Genomic DNA, 23,576 nt, shown 5'->3' with positions numbered 1-23,576 from the left:
CTTACCGAAAGCTTGTACACAGCTGGGCTTTGGTAGATAACGTTGAAGACAATATTGTAAAAAGTGAAAGATGGTTTATCATCTACTGTCCATCGGAAAGTCACATCTGAGCCAGCTTCCATCACTGGGATGTAGCTCTGAAAGGCAGGAGAACATTTCACGCTAGAGCAAGAGAACAGCAGGCACAGCGCTTCCCGGGAGATCTCCAGCTGAACCGGAGAGGGAGCAGGGCCAGGCTGGGAGGCATCGCACACTGCAGGACAGGATGCTCAGAGCATGACACAGAGGTGCCAGATCATCTGTGCCTTTGCTGCTGGTACAGAAATGCAGCCCCTGACTCCATAAATCAAGAGCAGAGCAGGGAGCAGGTCCCATGCTGCCTGTCCGCATCCCTAGGGCTCTGCTCTTTTGATCGGGTCTCTCTTGCTGCCTAAAACCCTTCTGATAGCTTTGCAGGAACAACTCAGCTTTAGCTACACCTCTGAGCTGAGTCTCTGACCCTTGTCCTCAACCCAAAGTCTGTAATGCCCTGCACTGGACAGGGTAGGCTCCCTCCTCACTCCTACAGTGCCTCCCGAGCAGACCATGTAGCCAGGAAGGGTGAGACCAACAGGCATTGCAGGCACAGGGTTCTGCCATAAGCAGCGAGAGCTTGAGCACAGCATTTCACAGACACCCATGGGCAGTTCCTGCTCAGGTTCTGAGGGCTTGGCTGTAGCTCTGGGGACAGGGGACTGGAGGGAAACAGCCTGCAAACACCAGAGTAACTCCAGGACTTGGGTGCATGGATGAAACGTTCCTATAGCTTCAGCCAACTGACTCTAAGGGAGTAACCACCTTGACAAGTCAGAAGCAGTTAAATGCTGGTCCTTCAGGATGTCCCTGGTTTTCCATGGAACTGGAAAGCCAGCGTCCCCCCTTGCAAGACTTACCCCTGAGGGAATCCAACCTACCCCCTGCTGGAAAGCACCAGTGCTTTCTGCCACATGCCCCTGTCTGCAGCAGCGCTGTCTGCATGGCCCGGGAGTGATGCTTAGCAGCAAGCAGCGCTACACCCCACCAGTGTGGAGCTGAGCCCCAACCTCCTCATGAGCCACACACTCCCTTAGTGCTAAGGGCTAAAACCACTGCTGAGGGATGAAACAACAGCAGTAAGCACTCACCACTCGTGTGTTTAGCAGGACTCTGCTCTCAGGGTCCGGGGTGGCCCGCAGCCCGCGGATGGGCTCCTCCACTTTCACTGTGACGGTGATGTTCTGGGTGCTCACGGTGTTCTCTGCCACGAGCACGTGGGTGCTCACCCCTTCCCTGAGGCCGCTCAGGCTGACCACAGCAAACCAGGTATCGTTGTTCTCGCGGGCACACTCCGCTGTGAGCGGGGCAAGAGGTGCCGGGCAGGACCCCTCGAAGGGGAAGGTGCGGTTGTCTCCCAGCCAGCTCGCTGTGGCGTTCACCCCTGAGGAGAGCTTGATGAGCAGGGTGCTGTGGTTGGATGGCAGGTAGAGCCTGCCACCTTGAGGAGCAGGGTGGATGACACGCAGGCCTGACACCACGGAAGTCACCCAGAAACTGCAGGACACGTTGGTGCTGAAGACCCCGTTGTCCATGTTGGCTCTGACCGTGTAGCGACCGGGATGCTCCAGCCCCGTGTTGTGGGGGCTGATCACTGGGACCAGTTGCTCCTCAGCGTAGTAAACACGGAGTGAGCAAACAGTGTTGTTTGTCCAGGAGGCACCAAAGAAGCCATCAGCCAGGCCAAGCTCCCACTCTGAAGAGTTCATGCTTAAGACATTGGTTCTATAAGGGGATGTGGTACTCGATTGGCACTGGAGGAGTGAGCCCAAGCCTGCACTGTGTTGGAGACTGAAGACATCCTCAGCCTTGACAAAGATATTTTCTTTCCTGAATGTGACCTGCAGAGAGAGGAGACACTTTTGGATTAATGCTTCAAGTTCAGAGCACTCAGCACCCAACTCCTGCCAGGGCAAGGCAGCTGGATTTACTGCCAAGGGGAAACCAACAGGAAAGCCACAGATCCAGCCACAGCATGGGGAGACATGTCACCACTCTGCTCTCCCCAGCCCCTCTGAGTCAAACGTGCTAGCACAGAAGCCAGCTTTCTGCTCTATCTTCACTGCTTAAGTGCAATGGGAACGGTTGCCCAGGCTTTTTGAGCAACTGGGCTATTGCAACAGGTTCCTGCAGGGAGCCCGTGGCTTGCAGTTGGTGGCGTGTGTGACACTGGGCAAGTCATTTCATTTCAATGGACTTCAGTATCTCCATCTGCAACTTGGGACCAATCCTTTATTCACCCAGAGCACTCAGGAGAGAACTGCCCCTCCTACTCACTGGTTACAACAGCTAGTAAACACTGACCAGATAGTGGGAAGAAGGGCCGGCTGGGATCGTAAAGAGGAATTCCTTGATGAGTTCATAGCTGAGCTGGCTGTCATTGTGCAGAGGGGAGAGGGGGGGACGGGCGCTGGCAAGAGAAGCGTTGGCACACTGGGTCTCATTGCAGCAGTCGTTCGATGGGGAGCACAGATTAGTCAAATGGCACCACTGGAAACCAGGAGGGCATTCGAACAGCGTCCAGTTCCCATCATCCTGAGCCACGTGGAATGGTTCTGTGGCATTTCTTTCCTCCTGGTAGTCTGGAAGAAGTGATAGGGAAAGCAAGGATCACCATTCTGACCAGTACAGTAACGCTTCTCCTTGCTCCAAATGCATCAATTCCCACTTAGACCTTGGCTCCACTCTTAGGACAAGCTGCAACTGCAACACATCCTGCTGCTCCACGAGACCAGTGCACTGTTTTACTGGAAACCTTCACAAAGGCACGAAGACCATTAATAACAGTCTCTTTTCCAGTGAGAACACAGCAATTTGCAGTCTAAAAGAGATCTGTGCTCAAGACAAAGCGAGTCCAGAGCTGGCTTTGACACTGAAAACACATTAAGCAACTTCTCTTAAGTTAATGTTTTCATGTCAAAAGTATCTCTTCAGTGTCAAAAAATATCCCTTTGTAACCAGCCAACCCTATGGCTGCAGCAAACATTCTGCTGCAAAGTCAGCTGCCAAAACTGTGACTATGGGGCTGTTGTACACGGAATGAAAAGCTTATTACATTATCTCATCCATCGGGAAGAAACAGGCTCAGGAAAACGTTCTTCCTTGTTAACCTGTGGGGCCAGATGGACCAGAACACGTTCCCGTTTGACACGTGATGTCTTCCCAAAGTAATTCAAGTACAGCTCAGAAGATCAATTCACTTCCACACATGTTCCTTACGCTCCCACTTTCTTCATGCATTGAGACAGGTTTCTCCTTCTATTACTTTCTCCAGGACAATCACTTCTCCAAGGCAACCTCTGGCTGTTCACCCAGACCAGCAGGGTTTGCACTTAAGTCTCCTCAAGGAATAAACCCAAATCTCTGTGGCTTCAAGGCTTCAAAGCTTCTGCTTTGAAAACAGAGGGCCACAAGAAGGCCACATACATTGTTTGACATGGCCCTGGTGAAGCTGGCTCTCACAATACCCCAGGCATCGAGAGGAGATGTCTCACCTTCTCCATCTATCGGCCTATGCACCTGGAACCTCACTTGAACGGGCTGATGCAGTTCCTGTGTCACAAACTCCAGCGCAGTCAGGTACCCCTCGTGCCTGAACGCCAGCTCAGGGAACACCATCACCTGCAACACAAACACAGCCCTCAGCCTCCTGCATCTCCCTGGGCAGCAGCAGCAGGACGAGCAAACCCTTCTCACCTCCAGAGCCTGCCACGGAGCTGACGGCGCATCTCCGGTCACGCTCCTCACTGCCTCGCGCGTGTCAAACACAGGGGCTCCCACAAAGAAGTTTTCAGCATTTAAGAGAACCCCTGTTCACAAAGGAAATGCATGAGCAATGCATCAAGACTCAGCAAGGCCTGAAGCTGTTCCCCCCACCCTGCTCCAGCTGGAGCAGGGCTCGGGGCACTCAGGGATGCTGCAAGCCTGTAGTTTCCTTCTGCCTCTTGCAGGTGCTTTGGTTTCTTTCTCATCCTACACAAGCAACGTTTGCATTTGCACCGCTCAGCACTTTTGCCATCTAGGAACTCGGCAAATACGTCTCCCTCCCTTCCAACCCCCCGATTTTGCTTCAGTTTCTGAGCACCAGGTGTTGAGGATGCCTGTCCCCATCCTCCCTGTCCCCCTAGGCTTCACGGCCAGGATGAGCTGGTTTCCAGCAGCAGCAAACACCCCTGCCTCATCCACAGCCAAGTCTGGCTCTGAGCTCTGAGCACACCCAGTTGATCCTGTCCATCCTTCCAGGGCCTGTGATGGCTTTTCCTTCTCACCTAAACCTCCTATACTTCGTATCCTTTCTGCTTCTCTTTCTTACTCCCTACACCACTTGGGAGATCTGGGAGGCTGCACGACACAAACCTGCACAGCACACACCACATTAAAGCTACCTGATGATCTCCAACGCCCTCGGGTCTTGTAACTCCCAAGACCCCACCACCTCACAAACTACACAGGGCCAGCAAGAGCCACCAAGGCAGCCCCAAACCCTGGCAGCAGCACTGACTGCTCAGAGAGAAAAGCTATCTCCAAAGCTCTGCCTCACAGCTTTGCTCCTCTCTGTTTCCACTGATGGCAAAGGTTGGAATAGACCAAATTCTTCCTTTGGGCTAAGCCAGGTTTATCAAACCTCTGTTAGGAACACTGTGGTTGCTGCTGGTCCCACTGCTCTGGGTGATGCTCTGCCTGACCCCCTCCATGCAGCCCTCTTTTCCCTTGGCACACGCCAGCGGGCAGCAGGGGGGAAGCAGAGCTCACCTTTTGGCTTGTACTCGCAGACGTAGCTGTGCTTGGCCATGCACAGGTCCGTGTTACACTGGCCTGTGGGGCCCATCCGGACACAGTGGTCAGCGTTGGAGGGATGGGGCTCTCCTGGCAGCCAGTTCTGACAGCTCTCCAGATTAAATCCTTCACCTCTTTGCTGTGCTCCAGTGCTTGCAAAATCATTGAAGCTGATCCAGACATCGAGGCTCCTTCAGAAAGTAAAGGGGCAGGGGGGGAGATTTCAGGATATCATAAGTATTAGAGAGACCTGGGACAGACGCAATCTGTGGTTCTCTATAGAAATAATAACAGCTTCATCCAGGTGGCACAGGCTGCATTTAATGGAGCCTTTTAGTTACTGAAGGATTTCAGCAACCATTCTACCACCAGAACCTGGCTCTTGAATAGCAGCTCCTCCCTGGCACAGCATCCTCTGTCTACCTGCCCTTTAAACCTCTGTCCTGAGCTACAGAAAGCCAGCAGCCCTTGGATAAGCTCAGCCAAAAGGATGCAGACAGAGCAGTCAACACGAGCACTGCAATGCAGCAAAGGGGAGCTCAGGGGAACGCTGTGTGCAGCTGAGCGAGTACATGATTGCTCACATACCCTCGATGATTGCTGCCCCACAGCTTGACGCACCCCATTCCCAAAATGCCAGTCTCACTCCAGTTCCAAGAGGACACCATCACTGCCTCTGTCAGCACCAGAGAGCTTGTGACACACTGGGAAGCACTGATTCATCTGTGCAGACCTGTGGAATCTACAGTCAGCGCTGCCCTGCTAGTGGGACTGGCACCAGGATGAAACCCCAGATGCTGTCACAAGCTCCTGTGCTCCTCGCTGCAGGTGCTGGGTGATCATCAGCTCCTCAGGCACCACCATGAGGCAGCGCCAGCACCAGAGGCCAAAGCTCTGTGGGCAGCTGAACCCCAGGTACAATGGAGCTGCCAGGATCATTGCAGGAAGATGGAAATGTCCCTTCCCCATCTGGAAACTGGCTGGATCCCAGCAGTGATCCTGGTGGAAAGTGCTGAGTGTGCTTTCGTGGCCACAAACATGGACAACTGTTTCTAATAGCACCCAAGCAGAAAGGGAGGCTTTTGTTCCATATTCACCCTGGACGGGGGTGGAAACAGCCTCATCCTGCACCCTTTAAAGCCCCCTCCTGCAGGCTGCCATCACTTCTGCATGGCCCTGCCCCTCGCTCCCAGGGTGGTACAACCGCTCTCAAGAGCAGAGCAGGGAGGTCACTGGTGCCTCCCCAGCACCAGGCTCAGAGCACATGAAGTGATGAATGAGGTCATGCTGAGGAACGACAGCAGAAATAACTGCTCTGGGAAAGAGGAGTTTTCATTGCAAACAAGATTAGAACATAAATCACTGCTCCCGACCCACTGGCATGGATCAGGGTGGAGCAGAGGTTGGAAAACCGCTTCTTTGCTGCCATCAATAAAGCTCAATGGAGATTTTCCTTTTCTGATTCCAGCTATGATCTAACTGCAAGTCATTGAAACAGAAAAAAGGGGAAAAAATAAAGGGAAACGGTGGCTGGTTTCCCACCCTGCCCAATGCCCTGCAGAGAGGAACCAGAGGGCTCTAGATCCTTCCTTGAAGGAAGATGTGAGCATCCTCTGCCTCCGAGAAGGACCAAGCAGCAGGAGCAGTACAAAGCCTGAGGTTTGGAAGGGGAGATGGGCTCCTCGTGCTGCCTCCAAGGGGAAAGGTGGGTCCCCTGAAGGGGTGTGTGCTGGAGCACTGGGCTCCTGGAGATGGGGACGGGCCCAGCTCCGCACATGCTGCTCCTGGGAAGGCCTTCAAACGACAGGAGCAGAGGAGAGGAGCGAGCAGTCCTCGCTGCTGCAGCTCTAATGGGAAACAGATTCCTGCTGCTGTCCTCTTCCCACAAGCAGCCATGGATGCTGCATGCTCCAGAGAGCCGCGGCTCCGCTGCTCTGCCTTTTATCGCCAGGGAAATCGCATCCTGGAACTGCCTCCTCCGTGTTTATCTGAATGGATTAGTAGGATAAATAGATGCAAGGAAGGGGCTGAGGAGGAGAGTAACGAGGGGCAGCAGCTGGGGAACAGCTTGGGCGGCTCGTTCCCTTCCGAGGTCTCATGATTTCCTTGTGCTGCATCCATCAAAAGCCCTGCACGCAACGCTGGATACATCAGAGCACCGAGTGACCGGTGCCTAACCCGTGCAGAGGGACAGGCTCCTTCCCCCCCGGAGCAGGGACCACGTGTTTGTGATCTCAGGATGAAGGGAACAGGGCAAGGATACAAGTGTGGGAAGCAGGACCGCTCAAAGCCCACGTCACCCGCGGCTCTTCCCTTCAATGCGCTTTCTGGGCTGTGGTTACGAAAAGGCCACCTCCACCATCTGCATCTGGGAGTGCTGACAAGAGCTGTCAGGGCCTTGAAAGCTCTCCTGGTTGTGCTCCCCCCCGGGTGCATAAAGGGTCCTTGGAGGGGTGAATTTCATCAGAGGCTGACACTTCCAGCGCTCCCTGTTTACAAAGCCCGGTTCCTGAGGTGGAGCAGATGCCGCTGACACTGGGAGAGGAGCTGCTCCCTCTCAGGATGCGAAAGAAGAGGGGAAGGGGTCTGGGATTCAGGCTGAGGAAGGGTGCAGGATCCCGGCCGGGATCTGCCTCAGGCTCTGCTACAGCTGCTCCATGCCATGGTGTCACGCATGGGACAGTCCAGCTCCAGTGCTGATGGAGCACAAGGTGACCCTCAGGCCCTGCCTGACAGCCAAACACCCCCTGGAGACGAGCACTCCCCCTCTGCGCTGCCCAGCTCTAGTCTGCACATTCTGCTGCATCCCCAGATGGAAGCTCTGCTCAGCACACCCCCAATTCCTTCTGGCCCTGCACTTCTGCACCATTTCAAATGCACCAACAGGCACAAATGTTGGGTACAAGATGCCCACCAGCAGCAGTCCCACAGCTCCCAGTTCTCACTTCCAGCCTTTCTGCCCCATTCCTCTTTTTCCATTCACAGCCTTTCAGCAAAGCAGCCAAGTTCAGCAAGGGCTCAAGCTCTGCTGATTCCTCCTCTCTGCCTCCCTGTACCCATCCTGGAGCCATGGGTCTCCCCAGTCTACCTGCCTGCTGCCTCCCTCTGGACCCCTTTGCAGATGTGACCCCAGAAGACAAGCCCTGTGCCTAGGAAACCCTAACCCACTTACCTGATGACATGAGCAACCAAGAAGCTCTGGATCTCGGGGCTGCTCACAAAAGCCAGCTCTCCATTGCCATGCTCCTGGCAGTGCTGCTGTGCCTCCAGCCACTTGGCCTTCTCCACCACCAGCTGATAGCAGTGGTTGTTGCCCGGGAAAACCAAGCCATCAGCGGGACACATGGGGTGAACTGCTGCAGGAGGGGGAGGAACACAAGAGTGATGTCCTTCCTATGGGCACACACACCCCAATCCACCCTGGGGAGCAAAGCTCCAGGAATGTCCCATCCTTCCTGAAGCTGACAAATCCCCTTTGGTGTTGAGGTGCACTCTGTGCAGGCACCTTCTTGGGCAAGGGCAGTGCAAATCACTGCCTGGTCAGTCAGGGGAGTCAAGAGCACCCAAAGGAGTCATCCCTTGCTCCTCTTTCGGATGGAAGGGGAAAGAAAGGCCCAGGAGCCAGTGCCCAGCATGCACCCATCCAGCCCTGCTTACCTCTGCCCAGGTCCCCAGCCTCTGCAGTGATACCATACGTCACCGTGAGGCCAGTGCCACCCCTGTTGCGGATCCGGATGTCCAGGCTCTCGTTTGTCCTGACCAAGGAAGGACACTGCAGTTCCACCTGCTGGGGTGAAGCCACCACCTCGATTTGTGCCTGCACATGTAACACCTTGGTGCCCACAACAACGGTGGCAGTGACGTTGTACTGCCCAGGGAGGGCATACGTGTGGAGAGCTGCATTTCCAGTGGTGTTGAGAACCTCTGTGTGGTCCCCAAAGTCCCACAGTAAAGTGCTGGCAGCAATGGGAATACTGATGTTGAAGAGCACAGCCTGGTGTAGGCTGTACCGGGGCTGGAGTCCTGTGAAAGACACAGGTAGCTGTGCCTGGAAGGGAGAGGGGACGAGTGCTGGGCCACCACAGGCCTGCCCGGGCTCCTGCTCAGTGCAAAATGGCAAACAACCAGAGGAAGAGTTTGTTTCTTGGGCAGTACCACACAAGCACTGCCCCTGGGTGCTGAACGCTCCATAGTCCTGGTCCTCAGCATAGCAGAGGGCACTGCAGGTCTCCTCGCTGAGGTTCCCAGCGTGAAGGGACGTGAAGAGGATGACACGTTCAGCCTCTTCCGTGCGGTTGCTTGTCAGACACGTTATGTATTGAGCTCCTGGGGGACAGAACACAAGATGCTCTTGCAAACCAACACTGGCTCGGTGGAACCCTCCAAGAAACACCACCCCACGCTGCTGGGAAAGGACTTCTCCTGCTCCAAACGTTTCCTTTCCCGAGCCTTGCCTGGGAAATCTCTACTCCCTCAGCACTGATTTCCAAACGCGTCCTGCTAATTGATGCTGACAGAAACAACAAACCAGTGCCACAGATTTATGGAGCAGCAACACTCAGTAAATAAAAGGGCTCTTTGGAGAGCCTCACAGTCCCATGGGACATGCAGCTGCTGAGCCCGACCCTCCAAGGAGCCTGCAGGACCAGCCACCAAGGGAGACCAAGCCAAGAGGTCCCTTGGCCGTACCTTGGCTTGGGCTGGTGCAGAAGGTTTCACCGCACGCTGCCTGGGGCTGCCAGGAGCCAGTTAAGAACCAAACACACTTGTGCAGTGGTGCCTGGGGGAAGCACCAGTGGATCCTCCACTGGGCACACACTGGAGCTGGGCAGAAACTGGAGTCTCCATGTGGGGAGAGCCAAGAGCTTCTCACCTGCTTGCAGGCACAAGCTGGTGCTAGAAACGAGGGGCACTCACACAGGCTGAGGGATGCACACGTACGTGCTCATGGGAAGGATGCGCAGCAACAACATGCTCCTGGGGAGCATGAACACACACATGCGTGGACACACAGGCACATAGGATGATGGCAGCCACACAGCCCCATTCTCAGAGCAGCATCTCCTGCCCTTGAGTTGAATCCCCCCTCACTGGCTTGCAGGGGGTGGAGGTTTCTCCATCACGAGCCCAGAGGCAGGGCATGGCCCCACAGAGCTGCAGTGCAGCTGGACCTGGCCTCCTCTCCACCCCTACCCACGCGGCACAGCCTGTTTGCTCCTCTGTTTCTGCTGGTTGCTACAACAGCTCCAGGTGATCTTCCCAGAGCAAATCCATCCAACTGCTCCCTCCAAACTTTACTCCTGCAAATGCTGAGCCACTTCTCATCAGAAAAGCCCCATGAGGAGGACCACACCACGGGATCTGCCTTTTAACACCAGCCTGGTCATACTTCATCCCTGCCGGTCAGTAGCTGGCAGGCTGTCCCCAGCCTACTCCCGTTACACTGAATTACCCTCACATTACTGCTTCCACACTCATTTTAAGTAGTTCAAGAGGGGAACAACTAATAACCAAGGGGAATAACAGTGCTGGTGTGATTCCCCTTGAAAATGCCTGCAAGATGCTGCAAGGCTGTGGTAAGTCTGCTGGGGAATGAGGAGCAATGACCAGCCAGGACTTGGCCCTGTGGAGTGCTGCGCTTCACCAGTGCTGGCTCCTTCATCCCTCATCACAGTCATGCACTAAAGGAGATGCCTGATGCCTGCCAGAGAGCACTCACTCTCCCTCCCTGTTACTCAGAGATCACTGCACATCCAGGCAGGATTAGTTTTCTTCAGGCTCCCCCTTCCCACCTTCCAGTTAAACACTGCCCAACGTTCCTCTAGCCAAGGCAGTGCCACAAATGCACCCAGGGCTGTAGATCTGTAGTGTTCATTCCACACTCCCCACCTGGAGCCCTATCACCTGCATAGATTCAACTTGGCATCCCCTCAGGTCCCATCAACTTCAATGAGGTTTCACTGCTTAAAGTCAGGCTGTTAAAGCCTGAGAGAATGAAAGCCTGATGCTGGAGATCATGGAGCTGGTGTCATCTGATGGCTGTCTCTAACATGTTTGTTGATCTCAGCCCTGGTGTGACTGACTCAATCCTTAAGGCATCAGGGTGCAGTCATGTGCTATCATTATTTGCTTAATTACATTAGAACTGGTGACCTGAGGTCTGGAGAGGCTGAGATGTGATCCCAGCTGCCCCTGGGCCCAGTGTTTCCATGGCTTTATCATTCCCCACCATATCCCACGGTGTTTCCTTACCACAAGTAGCATTGAGGAAGGAGATGTGGAAGAGGGACAGGTTTGCCACCGCAGGAGGGTGGGCACATCGCGTGTCTGACGCCTGCAGGACCTTCACCTTCCTCTCTTCCACCCACCGGGGCAGCCAGGCCAGTTTGCAGTCACAAACAAACGGGTTCCAACTTAGGTTTCTGCAGTGGGAGATCAGACACAAGTCAGCTTTTAACTCGCCACGTGCTAAGTGTGAACCTCCAGCAGCGTGCATCTCCCTCCCTGCTCCCCTGTGCGCCATCCACTCGACTGCTGCAGCAAGAACAGCGAGGGGAGTTAATGAATAGGGAATCAAGCAGTAATTAACATCATCCTTCTAGAGGCTACAATTAGGCAAGCGCTCCAAGGGCTTTTTTAACTCTACAAATAATGGTTGCAATTAGAAGCAAATGACAGACACAATCTTCTCTTTGAAAGAGCTGCCATCCGACAGCCACCGGGTGGAACGCGGCCTCGCCAGGCAGGGGCACTATTTACAGCCCCATTAGAAAAGAAGGAAGAGAAGCAAATTGATGTGTCGAAAAAGAAACGCAAAGTCAAGGACAATCTTTCCATGTGGCAGCTTCATGAAAAGATGGAAACTTTAATTGCAGCTAAGCTGGATCCAAATTACAGCCCTTGGCACTCAGCTGCGCACGGGACAGAGATGGAAAGCTGTTTGTGTAGCTGATGCCAGCTGGGCTGGGCTGGACCCAGGATCTTCACACTGCAAGCACCACTTTGCTGGCCACAGCCTGGGTCCTTTGTGTCCTTGCAGTGCCACTTGCAGAGCTGAAAATGCCCTTTGTGTCCTGTCTTCAGGGAGAACGTGTGGCTGAGCTGTTTTCTGGCTTGCCAAGAGCTATTGCATGGGGTTAATCCTGTGGCTCATTCAGCTATGGAGCTGCCACTCTGTGCTCTGACTTCACATGTGCCTCCTGGAAACGTGTGGCTTCCCTTGGCCTCCCTTCACATAACTGCACAGATCTTAATTACTTCTATTCAAAACCACTGTAGGCCTAAGAACTTGAATCACTACGAGAGAACATCTTCAAGTGACTCAGACACCCATCAGGGTCTCCCACGTTGCAGGTCAGTGCCCAATCCCAATATGTGACCACACAGACAGGAACACTAAGTGTGACCTACTACACTATGTGCCCCACATGTCCCCAAGACAGCACTGCACCCCACTCCACGGGAAGGGAAGAGGTGCTTCTAGGAAAGGTCTACATAAAGAACTGGGAAACAAAGATGAACTTACATTTCACTTAAATTAAATAAATTATCAAATATTCCATCTTCTAATGTAGAAATCTTGTTGTGGCTTAAATCTCTGTAAAAGAAGGGAAACGCAAAGCTCATCATGCTAATAACAGGAATCCATGGACACATCAATATGGCATCAGGAAAGAACAAGCCTGTGTTCTGGGTACCAGCTCAGACGTGCACGGTGAGCTGGAGGGATGAAGGGCATGGGGTGTACTTACAGTTTTGCCAGAGAAGTCAGGCTTTTGAATATGTGACCATCTAAATCACTGATCTTGTTATGGGACAGATCCCTGGGGAAAGAAAACACCATTTTCAGCAATTCCATTCTGTCCTTCCTCCATCACCAGACCTCTGAAGAGCCTCTCTGCAAACTGCACCCCAGGCCCCAGGCTGGAAGGGTTTGATGTGCTGAAGTGGAGCATTTCTCCCAGCCAAAGAAAACGCCTTTAAAACTATAAAGCATTTGTTGCTCTAAGCTTTGCACAAGGTGCAGGTACAGATGAGGACTATCATTACACACACAGCATCCTGCAGCGTACGTAGAGTAACTACAGACGTGCCAAATGCATTGGTAAAATGGATGGATCCTTTCAAAACCTATTCAGGTTTAATGTATGTTCAAAGAAGTAATTAAGAAGTAATCTGGGGTAAACAGTAATGAACTTAGAGACAGATTTATGAGGAACTTCCAAGGCCACTTCTAGTGCCAAAGAACCGAGCGTTAATAACACAACTGATGTGCTCAGCTCTAATTTAATGATCTTTTTGTCTCTCTTTGGAACAGCTTAAAAGGAAAGAAGAAATAACAATGAATATTTTCCATTTAAACGCAGGTTACGTTGTCCTTATGAAGGGAACACTGGCTTAGAAACCTCTCATTGCTCCCTGTAACCCCGACAGCTCCAGCGCATCCAGAGCAGAGCTGTTCCTGTCTCCAGCCTGGCTCTTTGCACCCCACGTTCCTCCTCTTTATCTCAATTAAGAAGTAAGTTTTGCTGCTTGTTCCCAATAAACTTCACTCTTTGGTTTCAGATCAATCTCCTGTGGCCAAAACCTTCTTTTAGCAGCATCAAAATGCTTCTCCCGAGCCCATGCACTGGTTATCATCCTTCAAGGATTAATGGCAGAGCGCCAGGCAGGCGGATGGGGCTGGATCCGCTGCAGCCGTGTCAACAAAGACGCTCCCTTCCCACCTCTTTTGCCACCTTCTTTCCTACCAGCACATCCCGTACCTTCTCCTTGCTGCCTCACCTCTTATTGTTATCCCCACACCGATTAATTCTTGATTTCATCTGACACTTAAACTTCATTTATCCGAATCAAAAGGATTCTGCCAACCTGGCAGGGAAATGATGTATGATTCCAGGAAGCTGGGGATAAGGAACAGGGATGGATGTCTCTTTAAAGGGTTTATTTTCCCTGACTTTGCCGTCCGGGATTTCTTTGCCAAGCCAAGAGTGGATTCAGAAGAGTTCACCAGCAACAGCACCAGAGAAGGCCAAGAAATGTGCAAAATGAAAACTCAATAAATACACTTCAAAGAAGGATTCTAGCACAAATATCTGGTCAAGACAACGTTCCTTTGTCTCGGGGTAGGGGGGACAATAGTTACAGCACACAGAGCATCCTTTGCTGGAGCACCACGGACCACACGGCAGCAACATTCTGCACAGGGACATTACAGCCACCTCCAGATCCACTCCCAGCTCCCACTTGCAAGACAAACCCAGGGACAGCCTGGACCAGGATCCCATCTGATGCCAGGCAGGTCAGGCCCTTCCTCAGGGAAGCTTCTGCTCTGCTTCTCCTTGAGGATGCTCTGTGAATTGCACTTCTCTGCCCCTGCACCTCCTTGCATTACTTGACCAGCTTTGGTCAGGACCAGGCCATTAACCAGTTCCCTTACAGGGAGACCAGTGCAGCTATTTCTCTTCTTTGAAATACCTGGAAATAACCCGTTTAGGTTCTAGGCAGCACCTCAAACCACAAGGAAAGGCTGTTTCAGCTCAGATGCCTTCTTGCTCCTTGCCCCAGCCAAGAGAGCTTTCCAAACCAAACCAAACCAAACCATTCTGCTGCTGCAAACCCAGGCTGTGCCATTTCAAAGAGCCTCATCAAAAGTGCTGCTTGGCTGCATGGTGAAGCTCTCACCATCACAAGTGGGCACCTGAACCATGCAGGGTACTGGGATACCCAGCTCCAAGCCCCACCACCTTCTCTGCACCCTCCTCTCCATCTCTCCCACCTTGCTCCTTCTCAAGGATGAAGTGAAGGACTCCAGCAGGGCAAGTCTGCTCTTCTAAAGGCCTCTACCATAACAGAAGGGTTAGTCCTGAGCCTTCCCCAGCCCTTCACAAACATCCCTTATCATTATGTCATTATTCTCTCCAGGTAAGTAAAGACCAAGACCCCAAATCCTCAGCTCCTGGGGCTCAGTCACCTTCATTCCTACCCAAGAGCAGGCCCAGGGATGACCGTGTCCTGGTATCTGCTGCAGGAAGATGCACAGAGCCAGAGCTGCTCCCACCACCAGGTAGAAACTCAAACACAGGCAGCAATTCCCTACTCAGCGCTGCTTTTACACGGTGTGTAGGGCTGACACTAGATGTCACTGCCTACTGAGCAGCATGCACAGAGAAGCAGCTCCTGGTGAACAAGAGTGATCCAGGACTCTGGATGGCCGGTGCTGGGGATGCAGGTTTTGTTCAGGAAGGGCCAAAATGAGCTGCCCCCCTTAAACTAGTACATGACAACCCTCAACCCTCTGATCTGCTGCTCTGTGTGGCCAGGACAGCTTGTGAGGGTGTCAGGCCACTCAGATGCACATCTCTGGGGTACCAGTACTAACATGCCCATCACGGCCATAGAGGGCTCCTACCCCTTCTTCCTCTTCTCCTGCTAGTACACTGGGCTGCCATTCTGCACACACATCACCGAGCTGATGCTGCCAGATGTTATCATCTGGGCTCACACATCTGTCCTGCACCCTCTGCTGTCATCCAACACTGACTCACCAGAGGAGCTCCACCAGCGGCCTTCAAAGGAGAAAGCTGGGGCTCAGTTCCCAGAGGCTGTGAGATGCTCTGAACCCTGGGAGCTGTCATTAACCCAGGCTCTGCCTGCACCCAGGCATTCTGTCACCTAACTACAACTCACACGCTTCCCAAGGCATCCCAGCACCTTGACACTCCCACCTTCTGCCTTCCACAGCCTGAGCTCCCATCAGCACCATAGATGCTGAACTCCATCCAGACCACGCGCTAGCTGGCAGCCCACCAGAGCCCGGTTCCTTTGCTATTTTCTACCCTTGTCTTCCCGACCTGATGAGGAACTGGTGTCAAACCCCCCAGCTTTCAGCTTCCCCAGAGCCTGCAAGGGGAGCAGAGCTCCTGTTCGCTGCCTGGAGAAGCAAGGACCACGATGGATGCCAGTGCCTGCCACCTCTAGCCACGAGTCAGGGAGCAGGGCTCCCAGCTTCCTGCTTGCCTTCTCCCTCTACAGCCTGTATGGAAAATCATGCTATGCCTTCCTGGCATGGGAAAGGCGGCTGAGAACCAAGCTAGGCTGCAAGGAAAAAAAGCAGAGCTCAGGAAAGAGTGAGCAATAAACCTCAATGCAAACGGCTGCGGGGCTGAGCTCAGCCTCCCGGTGCCACAGACTGCCACGACTGTGTTTTCCCAGCCCACTGCCAGGCTGGAGGGAATTCGGAGCAGGTTCAAAGCAAGCTGAAGCCAGCAGAAAACAAGGCTGCCCATTGAAGCGCTCAGCACACGCAGACCGCTGCCCTCTCCATGGGAGGAAAGGAAACCGGAGCTCACTGTGCCACAGGGGATGCTGAGAACGCGCTGTGCTGCCTGGAAAGGGGCAGCTATGGGCAAGCACGTCCTGCCTCAGTTTCCACACCTGGAAAAGGGAGCCGTGTAATGCCAGAGGCTGGGAGAGCTGGCTCACGCTCTGTGGGACGTGGGGCACCAAAACCCATCACCAACTATAGCACAGAACAAGAACTGAGCACCAGATGCCTTACAGAGCTTCCCTTGCAGCTCCCCATCAAACACAGACACCTTTAACTCCCATGCCTACCAAAGGCAGGTTTGAAAACACTTCTGGAAGTAGAGCTGGGAAAGATGAAGCTTGGGATAAGGGAACATTTAGTAATGAGGGTGTCAACCTGAAGCCTTGGGAGCCTTCAGCTCCATCCCAGCCCTGCTACCAGCTCCCTGTGTGATGCTGCTTGTGCCGCAGGGATAACAACAGCCCATCCCACTGACAGCATGGGGATGGATCAGTCTCAAATGCCCCTGCAGATGGGGTCGGGTAAGTTCTGAGGGTAAAAGCATGGAGCACTGGTGTTCATTGGCATGGAAGCTGGGATGCCCAGCAGCCGGGGGGGTGATTCCTGCAGCTCTGTGTGATGCTGGACAGGCTGGTTCTGGTGCTCTGCTGGGTTTCTCTCAATACCACAGAACATCCCATGTCGAGCAGAGTATAGTGTGCCTCTGCCTGCCAAGCCTGATGTCATGCTCCCATTAAGTCATTTGTGGGCCTGCTCTGCCTTCATTGCACTAAAGAGGGAGGGAAGGGAAAGAAAGGGGAAGGGGGGCAGCGCTGGCTTGTGCCTTCCCAGCCCTTTTGGTGCATGGAGCCCGGCCAGAACAGTAATGAGAAAAGCATCCACAGACAGGGAGAAGCATCTGTATGGAGAGGAGCTGCTGGGGAGAGGCTGGTATGAAAGCAGCTCCAGGTCTGTAACCCATGATAAAGCTAAGAGTTTGGGGGGTCAGTGAAGCTCCAGAGGTGCAAGGGGATGGTGACAGCTTGGATGCAATCGTATTCCATCCAGAGCCTCCACAGTGGCCACTAAGGAGCCTGCAACAGTACAGGAGGGATAAAGCATCTCCAGGCTGCCTTACGTGTTACCATGGCAAACACTCTTCTAGCCACCAGCAGCAAGAGGCAGCACGGTGCCCCATGCAGCTGGTACTGCCTGATGCACAGAACAGGCTTTCCAGAGAGCAGGAAAAACCCTCTGTGTTTTAACAGGCTCGAGCCAGGAAAAAATAAAGGGTTCTGCTGATGCGATTCCTTGTTTTCTTCGCCTTTTGGCTTGCACCTCTCTTAGGAAGCACAGTAGAAGTAAGAGCGCTTGTGTGCAGAGGGGGAACAGAGGATCCTGCCGCAGGGGCAATGGAAATCTGAAAACCCATGGGATTTTCTGTGTGCCAGACACAGGGAGGGAGCAAGGCTGCGGTGCTGCACTGGCTGGCAGGAACAGTCTCAGCAGCTCTCCTCATGATGATCCCTCTGGCTTTCCACATGGGCAGGAGAGCAGCAGCATATGGAGATCTTCATCACCAGCTACTGGTTTGAATCGCATTGAAGCAGGGATTTTCCAAGGCAAAGGGATTCCAGCTCCACCACACATCACCTCTGAGAGCTGCAGCTGAACATGAAGAGGGGCCTTTCACTGGTGGGTTTCACCCCTTTTCTTCCCAGAGGCATGCAGCAGTGGGTCACTGTGAATGGATGCATCCCACTCCAGAGGAGCTGCATTTCATCCCTGTGCCCAGGACTCTGCTGCACAGATCAGCTTCTAAAGAGTCCTAGAATCATGGAATGGTTTGGGTTTAAGGGACCTTAAAGCTCCTCCAGCTCCAACCCCTACCACAGGCAGGGGCACCTTCCACTGGAGCAGCTTGCTCCAAGCCCCTGTGTCCAACCTGGCCTTGAACACTGCCAGGGATGGGGCATCCTGTTGGGAAGCAGATGCAGGAGATGGAGGGATGTGCAGGGGAAGGCTCAGTGAGAGCACCGAGCACCCTCGTCTCCCCGAGGCTGTCACAGCGCAGTGACAATGTGTTTGTTCATTCCGAACTGATGAGTGTCAGCGCTGGCCAGAGCTGAGCTCCCTCTCTGAGGAATTTGCCCCGAAAGACTCCTTCATAAATATTCATCTCAAAATGAAATGTTTTCCTTCCCACAGCAACATCTTAACTGCTGATAGGAAAACGCAAGGCGCGGATACAAGGACACAAGCGGACAATGTTCCGTACGCGTTGTGCTCTCCCAGGAGAGCTGCGAAGCACTCGCACAGATGCCCTTGCAAGACACAATAAGTTGGGGTTTGACACAAAGCAGACCCAGATGTTTCAGGTTCTTCCTGATCCCACCACGAAGCAAGTGGCACAGGGCAGTGTAAAACGCTCCCTGAGTGCCCTGCAGTGGGCTCAGGGCCGAGCTGTGTCCCTGCTGGCGCCTGAGGAAAGGGGGTGTGAGAGCCTGTGCTCCCATCACCACAGTCAGGGCTTCCCCACCACAGCCAGGGCATCCTAACTATGTCCAGGGCAGGGCATTCTAACTATGTCCAGGGCATCTCCACCCAGACAGCGCATCCCAATCACAGTCAGGGCATCCCCACCACAGCCAGGGCATCCCAATCATGGGCAGGGCGTCCTCAACACAGCCAGGGTGTCCCAAGCACGGCCAGGACATCCCAACCATGGCCTAGGAATCCTCAACACAGCCAAGGTATCCCCACCACAGCCAGGGTACCCCAATCACAGTCAGGACATCCCCACCACAGCCAGGGCATCCCAATCACAGTCAGAGCATCCCCACCACAGCCAGGGCATCCCAATCACAGTCAGGGCATCCCCACCACAGCCAGGGCATCCCAATCATGGGCAGGGCGTCCTCAACACAGCCAGGGTGTCCCAACCACGGCCAGGACATCCCAACCATGGCCTGGGAATCCTCAACACAGCCAAGGTATCCCCACTACAGCCAGGGTACCCCAATCACAGTCAGGACATCCCCACCACAGCCAGGGCATCCCAATCACAGTCAGGGCATCCCCACCACAGCCAGGGCATCCCAATCACAGTCAGAGCATCCCCACCACAGCCAGGGCATCCCAATCACAGTCAGAGCATCCCCACTACAGCCAGGGCATCCCAATCATGGCCAGGGCATCCCCATCACAGCCAGATTGTGCCAGCCCCGGCCAGGGCATTCCCCAGTCTGCAGGTGGGAGCTGTCTGCAGTGCAGCCCAGAGTCCACGAGCAGTTCCCTGGATCCCTGCAGCCAGCAGCTTTCCACAAACTTTCCCAAATAAGGGTATAAAGCCAGAGCAGGGATGCAGCCACTCGAACAAAGGGGACACATTACCTCATGGGGTGACGTTATGCTCTGGCAGGACCGGATTGCAGGCGATGGCATCACGCTGCATCCCGCTGTCCCGGCCAGGAGCTGTCTGACACAAGAAGCTCAGCCCCCAGTGCTGCCTGCACAGGGACCCGCAGCACGACTCACTTTACACACTGTTCTTAGGCTGCAACTGACTTCATCTCCTCATTCCCAACCCCAAAACACGGAGCCAAAGGCGAGGAGGGCACTGGGGAGTCACCAGCATCCTCCCGTGCTGGTGGAGGTCAGCAAGAGCGCTCCGGTGGGATGAGGAGGTGGCTATAGGGATGGCCACTGGTATGAGAGAGGCTTTTCACACCGTGTCCCACCTCCTGAGCCACCAGGCACTGACTGGAGCTGGCGCTGGATGTGGTCCTCCACTGCCAAGAGGTGACTCAATGTGGCATAAAGTAAGGCTTCAAGCATCAGGCATCACTCAGCCCTGTTCTGCCTCTGCATCACAGAACCATAGCGTAGCTTGGGTTGGAAGGGACCTTCAAACATAGCCCTAAAAGATGAGAGCAGGGAAGAGCTTCAGCCTTTGGAAAGCAGCAGCCCAAATATTTGAATGAAGTTAATGCCTATGATCAGTGCTGCACATAAACAGGCTCTGTGCAGCTCCATCCAGCTAAATGTCAGGCCTGGAAACACACATCTGTCTCATGGAAAGTTTGCAAAGAAACCAAAGCTGTGACAAACCCCAGCATCATCCCAGCACACGTGGCAGAGCTCAGGCAGCCCAAATCCAACCACTTTGCATGCAGATACCCACTTCTCCCTCCCAAAAGGCATCCATCCAGGGAGCCCCATGTCCTGTGGCACTGCATCCCCACACACAGCTCCCTCCTCTTCCGATGCCTAGCTCAGGTCTCCTGAAATCCCCAAGTGTTCCCAAGTCAGCATGATTGGAGCTCAGTGAGATTTCATTTTACCATGCAAAGTGAGGCCTCTGTAAGCTGTAATTTAGGAATTACACAGCTGAGCTGCTAAATGCTTCATTTTCCTCACTCAAAGTGAAGGGTTTTCAATAGATATTAAGGTATTATGGATACTAATTCACCACCACAACAAGGGATGGAGCAGATCATCTTTGGATCCTCATTTGGTATTATTCTATTTGCATTTATTTTCCTGGGAGGCCTCTGCCTGCACAGGCAGCCTCTAGGGATGTTCTTTCTCCATAAGAAATAATAAAGCCATAATGCCATGTTTCCCCAGCACCATCACTTCTGGAATACACAACAGAAGAAAGCCATAGGTGAGGTCTGCAGCATGCAGGAGGCTCTGGATGCTCTTGAACTGGTAACAGAGAAGCATCACTGAGGAGCTGGAGCCAAGAGATGCAGAGAACTCCAGGGAAGCCTTCTCCAAAGCACACATCCAGTTTGCAACACTGGTACAGTGGGAAAAATATCTACACAGCATATTCTTTGGAAACCACCTGGGGCATTCCTGGTTTCCATCCCAAAAGGCACAGCGGAACAACCTCCACATCAACCAAACATGAGAGGCCACCTGAGCATTCAAAGCCATGCAGTCCCAGCCCGGTTTGGGTTGGAAGGGACCTTAAAGCTCCTCCAGTTCCAACCCCTGCCACAAGCAGGGACCCCTTCCACTGGAGCAGCTTGCTCCAAGCCCCTGTGTCCAACCTGGCCTTGAGCACTGCCAGGGATGGGGCAGCCACAGCTTCTCTGGGCACCCTGTGCCAGCGCCTCAGCACCCTCACAGGGAAGAGCTTCTGCCTAAGAGCTCAGCTCAGTCTCCCCTCGGGCAGGTTCAAGCCATTCCCCTTGGCCTGTCCCTACATCCCTTGTCCCAAGCCCCTCTCCAGGTTTCCTGCAGCCCCTTTAGGTGTTGGAATTGCCCCGAGGAAATCTGTAAAACCCTTAATGCCACTCCCTTGAATCCAGAGTGCAAACCAGCTGGGATGGAGTGAGGCTGATAAGGCAGGATCAGACCAAAAGCAACCTCTTCAGAGAGCTGGGAAATACTCCTCCCATTCCCCACACTGGGAGAACAGTCGGGACACTGTCAGGCTCCACACAGCACCAGCAGCATGTAAACAAAGGGAAAACAAAGCCACAAAGCAGGAAAACCTTGGGGTTCATGAGGCCTGAAGATTCAGGAAGAACATCCCCCCAACAGCACATGGCAGGTACAGGTCACACAAGTGGGAATCCTGGCTCCAAACCAGTGGGAGAACAGATAAAGTCTCATGGTCAAACAGAATCACCACGTCCCTGCATCCCTCTGGGTGTGAGAGCAGCCCAGGGCGAGCTCCAAGCACTCACCAACCCCCTGCAGCACAAAGCATGGGATAAGACCTAAAAACACAGGGAAAAGAGCAGGAAGACTCCCCCAGGTCCAGGCCTGGCAGTGTGTTAATGATGGGGAACAACTCTGAGGCATATGCTGCAGCACAGCTTGTGCTGGAGAGATGCTGAGCCCCTGAACTGCTTTTCTCCTTCTCCAGGGACAAAACACTGGGATTTGGGCAGAACTTGCTAGGTTTCAAACCAGCACAAACCCAATGGTGCTGCTCTGTGAACACAAGGATGCTGAGCACAGCCACGGAGCTCACAGCCCTCAAACCAGGGCAGCCTGGAGCAGAAAGGAAAGGGCAGCACAGGCAGGACCCCAGACCTGGCCAAACCATGGCTGCGGCACAATCCCGCCTGCATTCTCCTTGTGATCCCACTGCTCTGTCTGCTTGCTGGGGCCTCCTCAGTGAGGGATGAGCTCTCCAGATGTGCTGAAGCCCTGGGACCTACTCAATCCCCGAGCCAGTGTTGGGGATGGGGGGAACAGGACACAAAGCCGCTAATCCTTCCCTTCTGGCACCAACTCACAGCAAGAATGACTCAGAGTCCAAACACAAGCATTTACCCCAATGACTCCCGTACTGCTCCTCACCTCCAGCTCCTGCACCAAGCCTAAGCAAGCAGTTCCCCATCCTTCTAGAGAACATTCCCATCTCCACACAAAGGCTCACCGGGATGCGATGGCCACCACCAGTTTTGGTGAGCTGTTGCAGTGTCAGTCAGGCTTTGCTCTGGTCTGAATTTGCCCAGCTGGAGTGCCCTGGTGTAGGATTCACTCCCCATGTCCACTAACCACAGGGTAATTCCATTATGTTTTATGCACACACTCCCCATGCTCCCACCTTGTTGCTGCAGCAGCCAACACCATCTACCTCACAGGAGGCTGCTCCAGACAGGCTTTGGGTTGGATTCCGTAGGGCATCGCCACCTCCATGCAGCGAGGACACCAGGAAGCACAACCCCTCTCCTCCACTGATCCCTGTTTACACATCCCTGGTTGCACTCATCATCTTGGTACCCATAGCACTGCACACTGACCCCCACACCTCCCATTCCTGCATCCCTGCCTTGCAGGAGGCTCCACTCAAACCAAAGCAGAGCTCCTTCTCCTCCCCTGGGCTCTGGCACCCTCAGTCCAGGCTCACTCATGCTCCTTGTTTCCCTCCAGCCTCTTGACAAACACACTATGGAGGCAGCCTGCAAGCAATCCTTGAGACTCACTGCAACGCAGCTCCTTGTGATGACTCCAGTTTATCTTTGCTTTCTGAAGCCAGGATTTAATCCCTTTATATACGTAGTGCTTACTGACTCTCATTCCAGTTTCTGCCCAATACATGAGACATTGAGTCTTACACAAGTCATATGTGTATTACATCAACGCCATCATCTTCATCTACTCCATCTGAAAACTTACTTAAAAGGCAGAGGTTCATGAGATTGCTTTTCCAGAAGTGAATTTTCCAGGTTGATTGCCACTAATGACACCATCCCCTTTTTCATTTGCAGCTGATGTCTATGTTGTGCACTGGATTGCTTCGCCTTGGGCTAGAAATTCAGGACACTGGGCTAATAAATGCTTGTAGCATCCCATCTCCCTTCTGTTAACACTGGTTAACGTGTCCATTTTGATCCAGTCCTTGGGAATATCCCTAATGCCACAAACCCACTAAAAGTGACCACTAATGGCC

At 53.5% G+C, this 23,576-nt stretch overlaps 1 protein-coding gene across 2 annotated transcripts in view; it reads right to left on the bottom strand.

The window, feature by feature from the left end:
• PKD1 (polycystin 1, transient receptor potential channel interacting) overlaps window positions 1-23,576 on the bottom strand; it is an 83,805-nt gene that overhangs the window by 34,143 nt on the left and 26,086 nt on the right. For both annotated transcript variants that reach the window (XM_061349168.1, XM_061349170.1), the window contains exons 2-12: window positions 12,600-12,671; window positions 12,374-12,445; window positions 11,101-11,270; window positions 8,506-9,174; window positions 8,021-8,204; window positions 4,825-5,039; window positions 3,769-3,881; window positions 3,567-3,693; window positions 2,377-2,654; window positions 1,164-1,913; window positions 6-137 (exon numbers count right to left, since the gene is read on the bottom strand). In XM_061349168.1, coding sequence (XP_061205152.1) covers window positions 6-137; window positions 1,164-1,913; window positions 2,377-2,654; window positions 3,567-3,693; window positions 3,769-3,881; window positions 4,825-5,039; window positions 8,021-8,204; window positions 8,506-9,174; window positions 11,101-11,270; window positions 12,374-12,445; window positions 12,600-12,671 — 2,782 coding nt within the window. The remainder of the gene's footprint in view (window positions 1-5; window positions 138-1,163; window positions 1,914-2,376; window positions 2,655-3,566; window positions 3,694-3,768; window positions 3,882-4,824; window positions 5,040-8,020; window positions 8,205-8,505; window positions 9,175-11,100; window positions 11,271-12,373; window positions 12,446-12,599; window positions 12,672-23,576) is intronic.

The sequence above is a fragment of the Neopsephotus bourkii genome, unplaced genomic scaffold, assembly GCF_033783945.1.
Source record: "Neopsephotus bourkii isolate Nb327-2 ecotype Australia unplaced genomic scaffold, CSIRO-AGI_Nbou_v1 NB_384, whole genome shotgun sequence".
NCBI classification, from domain to species: domain Eukaryota; kingdom Metazoa; phylum Chordata; class Aves; order Psittaciformes; family Psittacidae; genus Neopsephotus; species Neopsephotus bourkii.
This window is presented reverse-complemented; position numbering and strand designations above follow the sequence as displayed.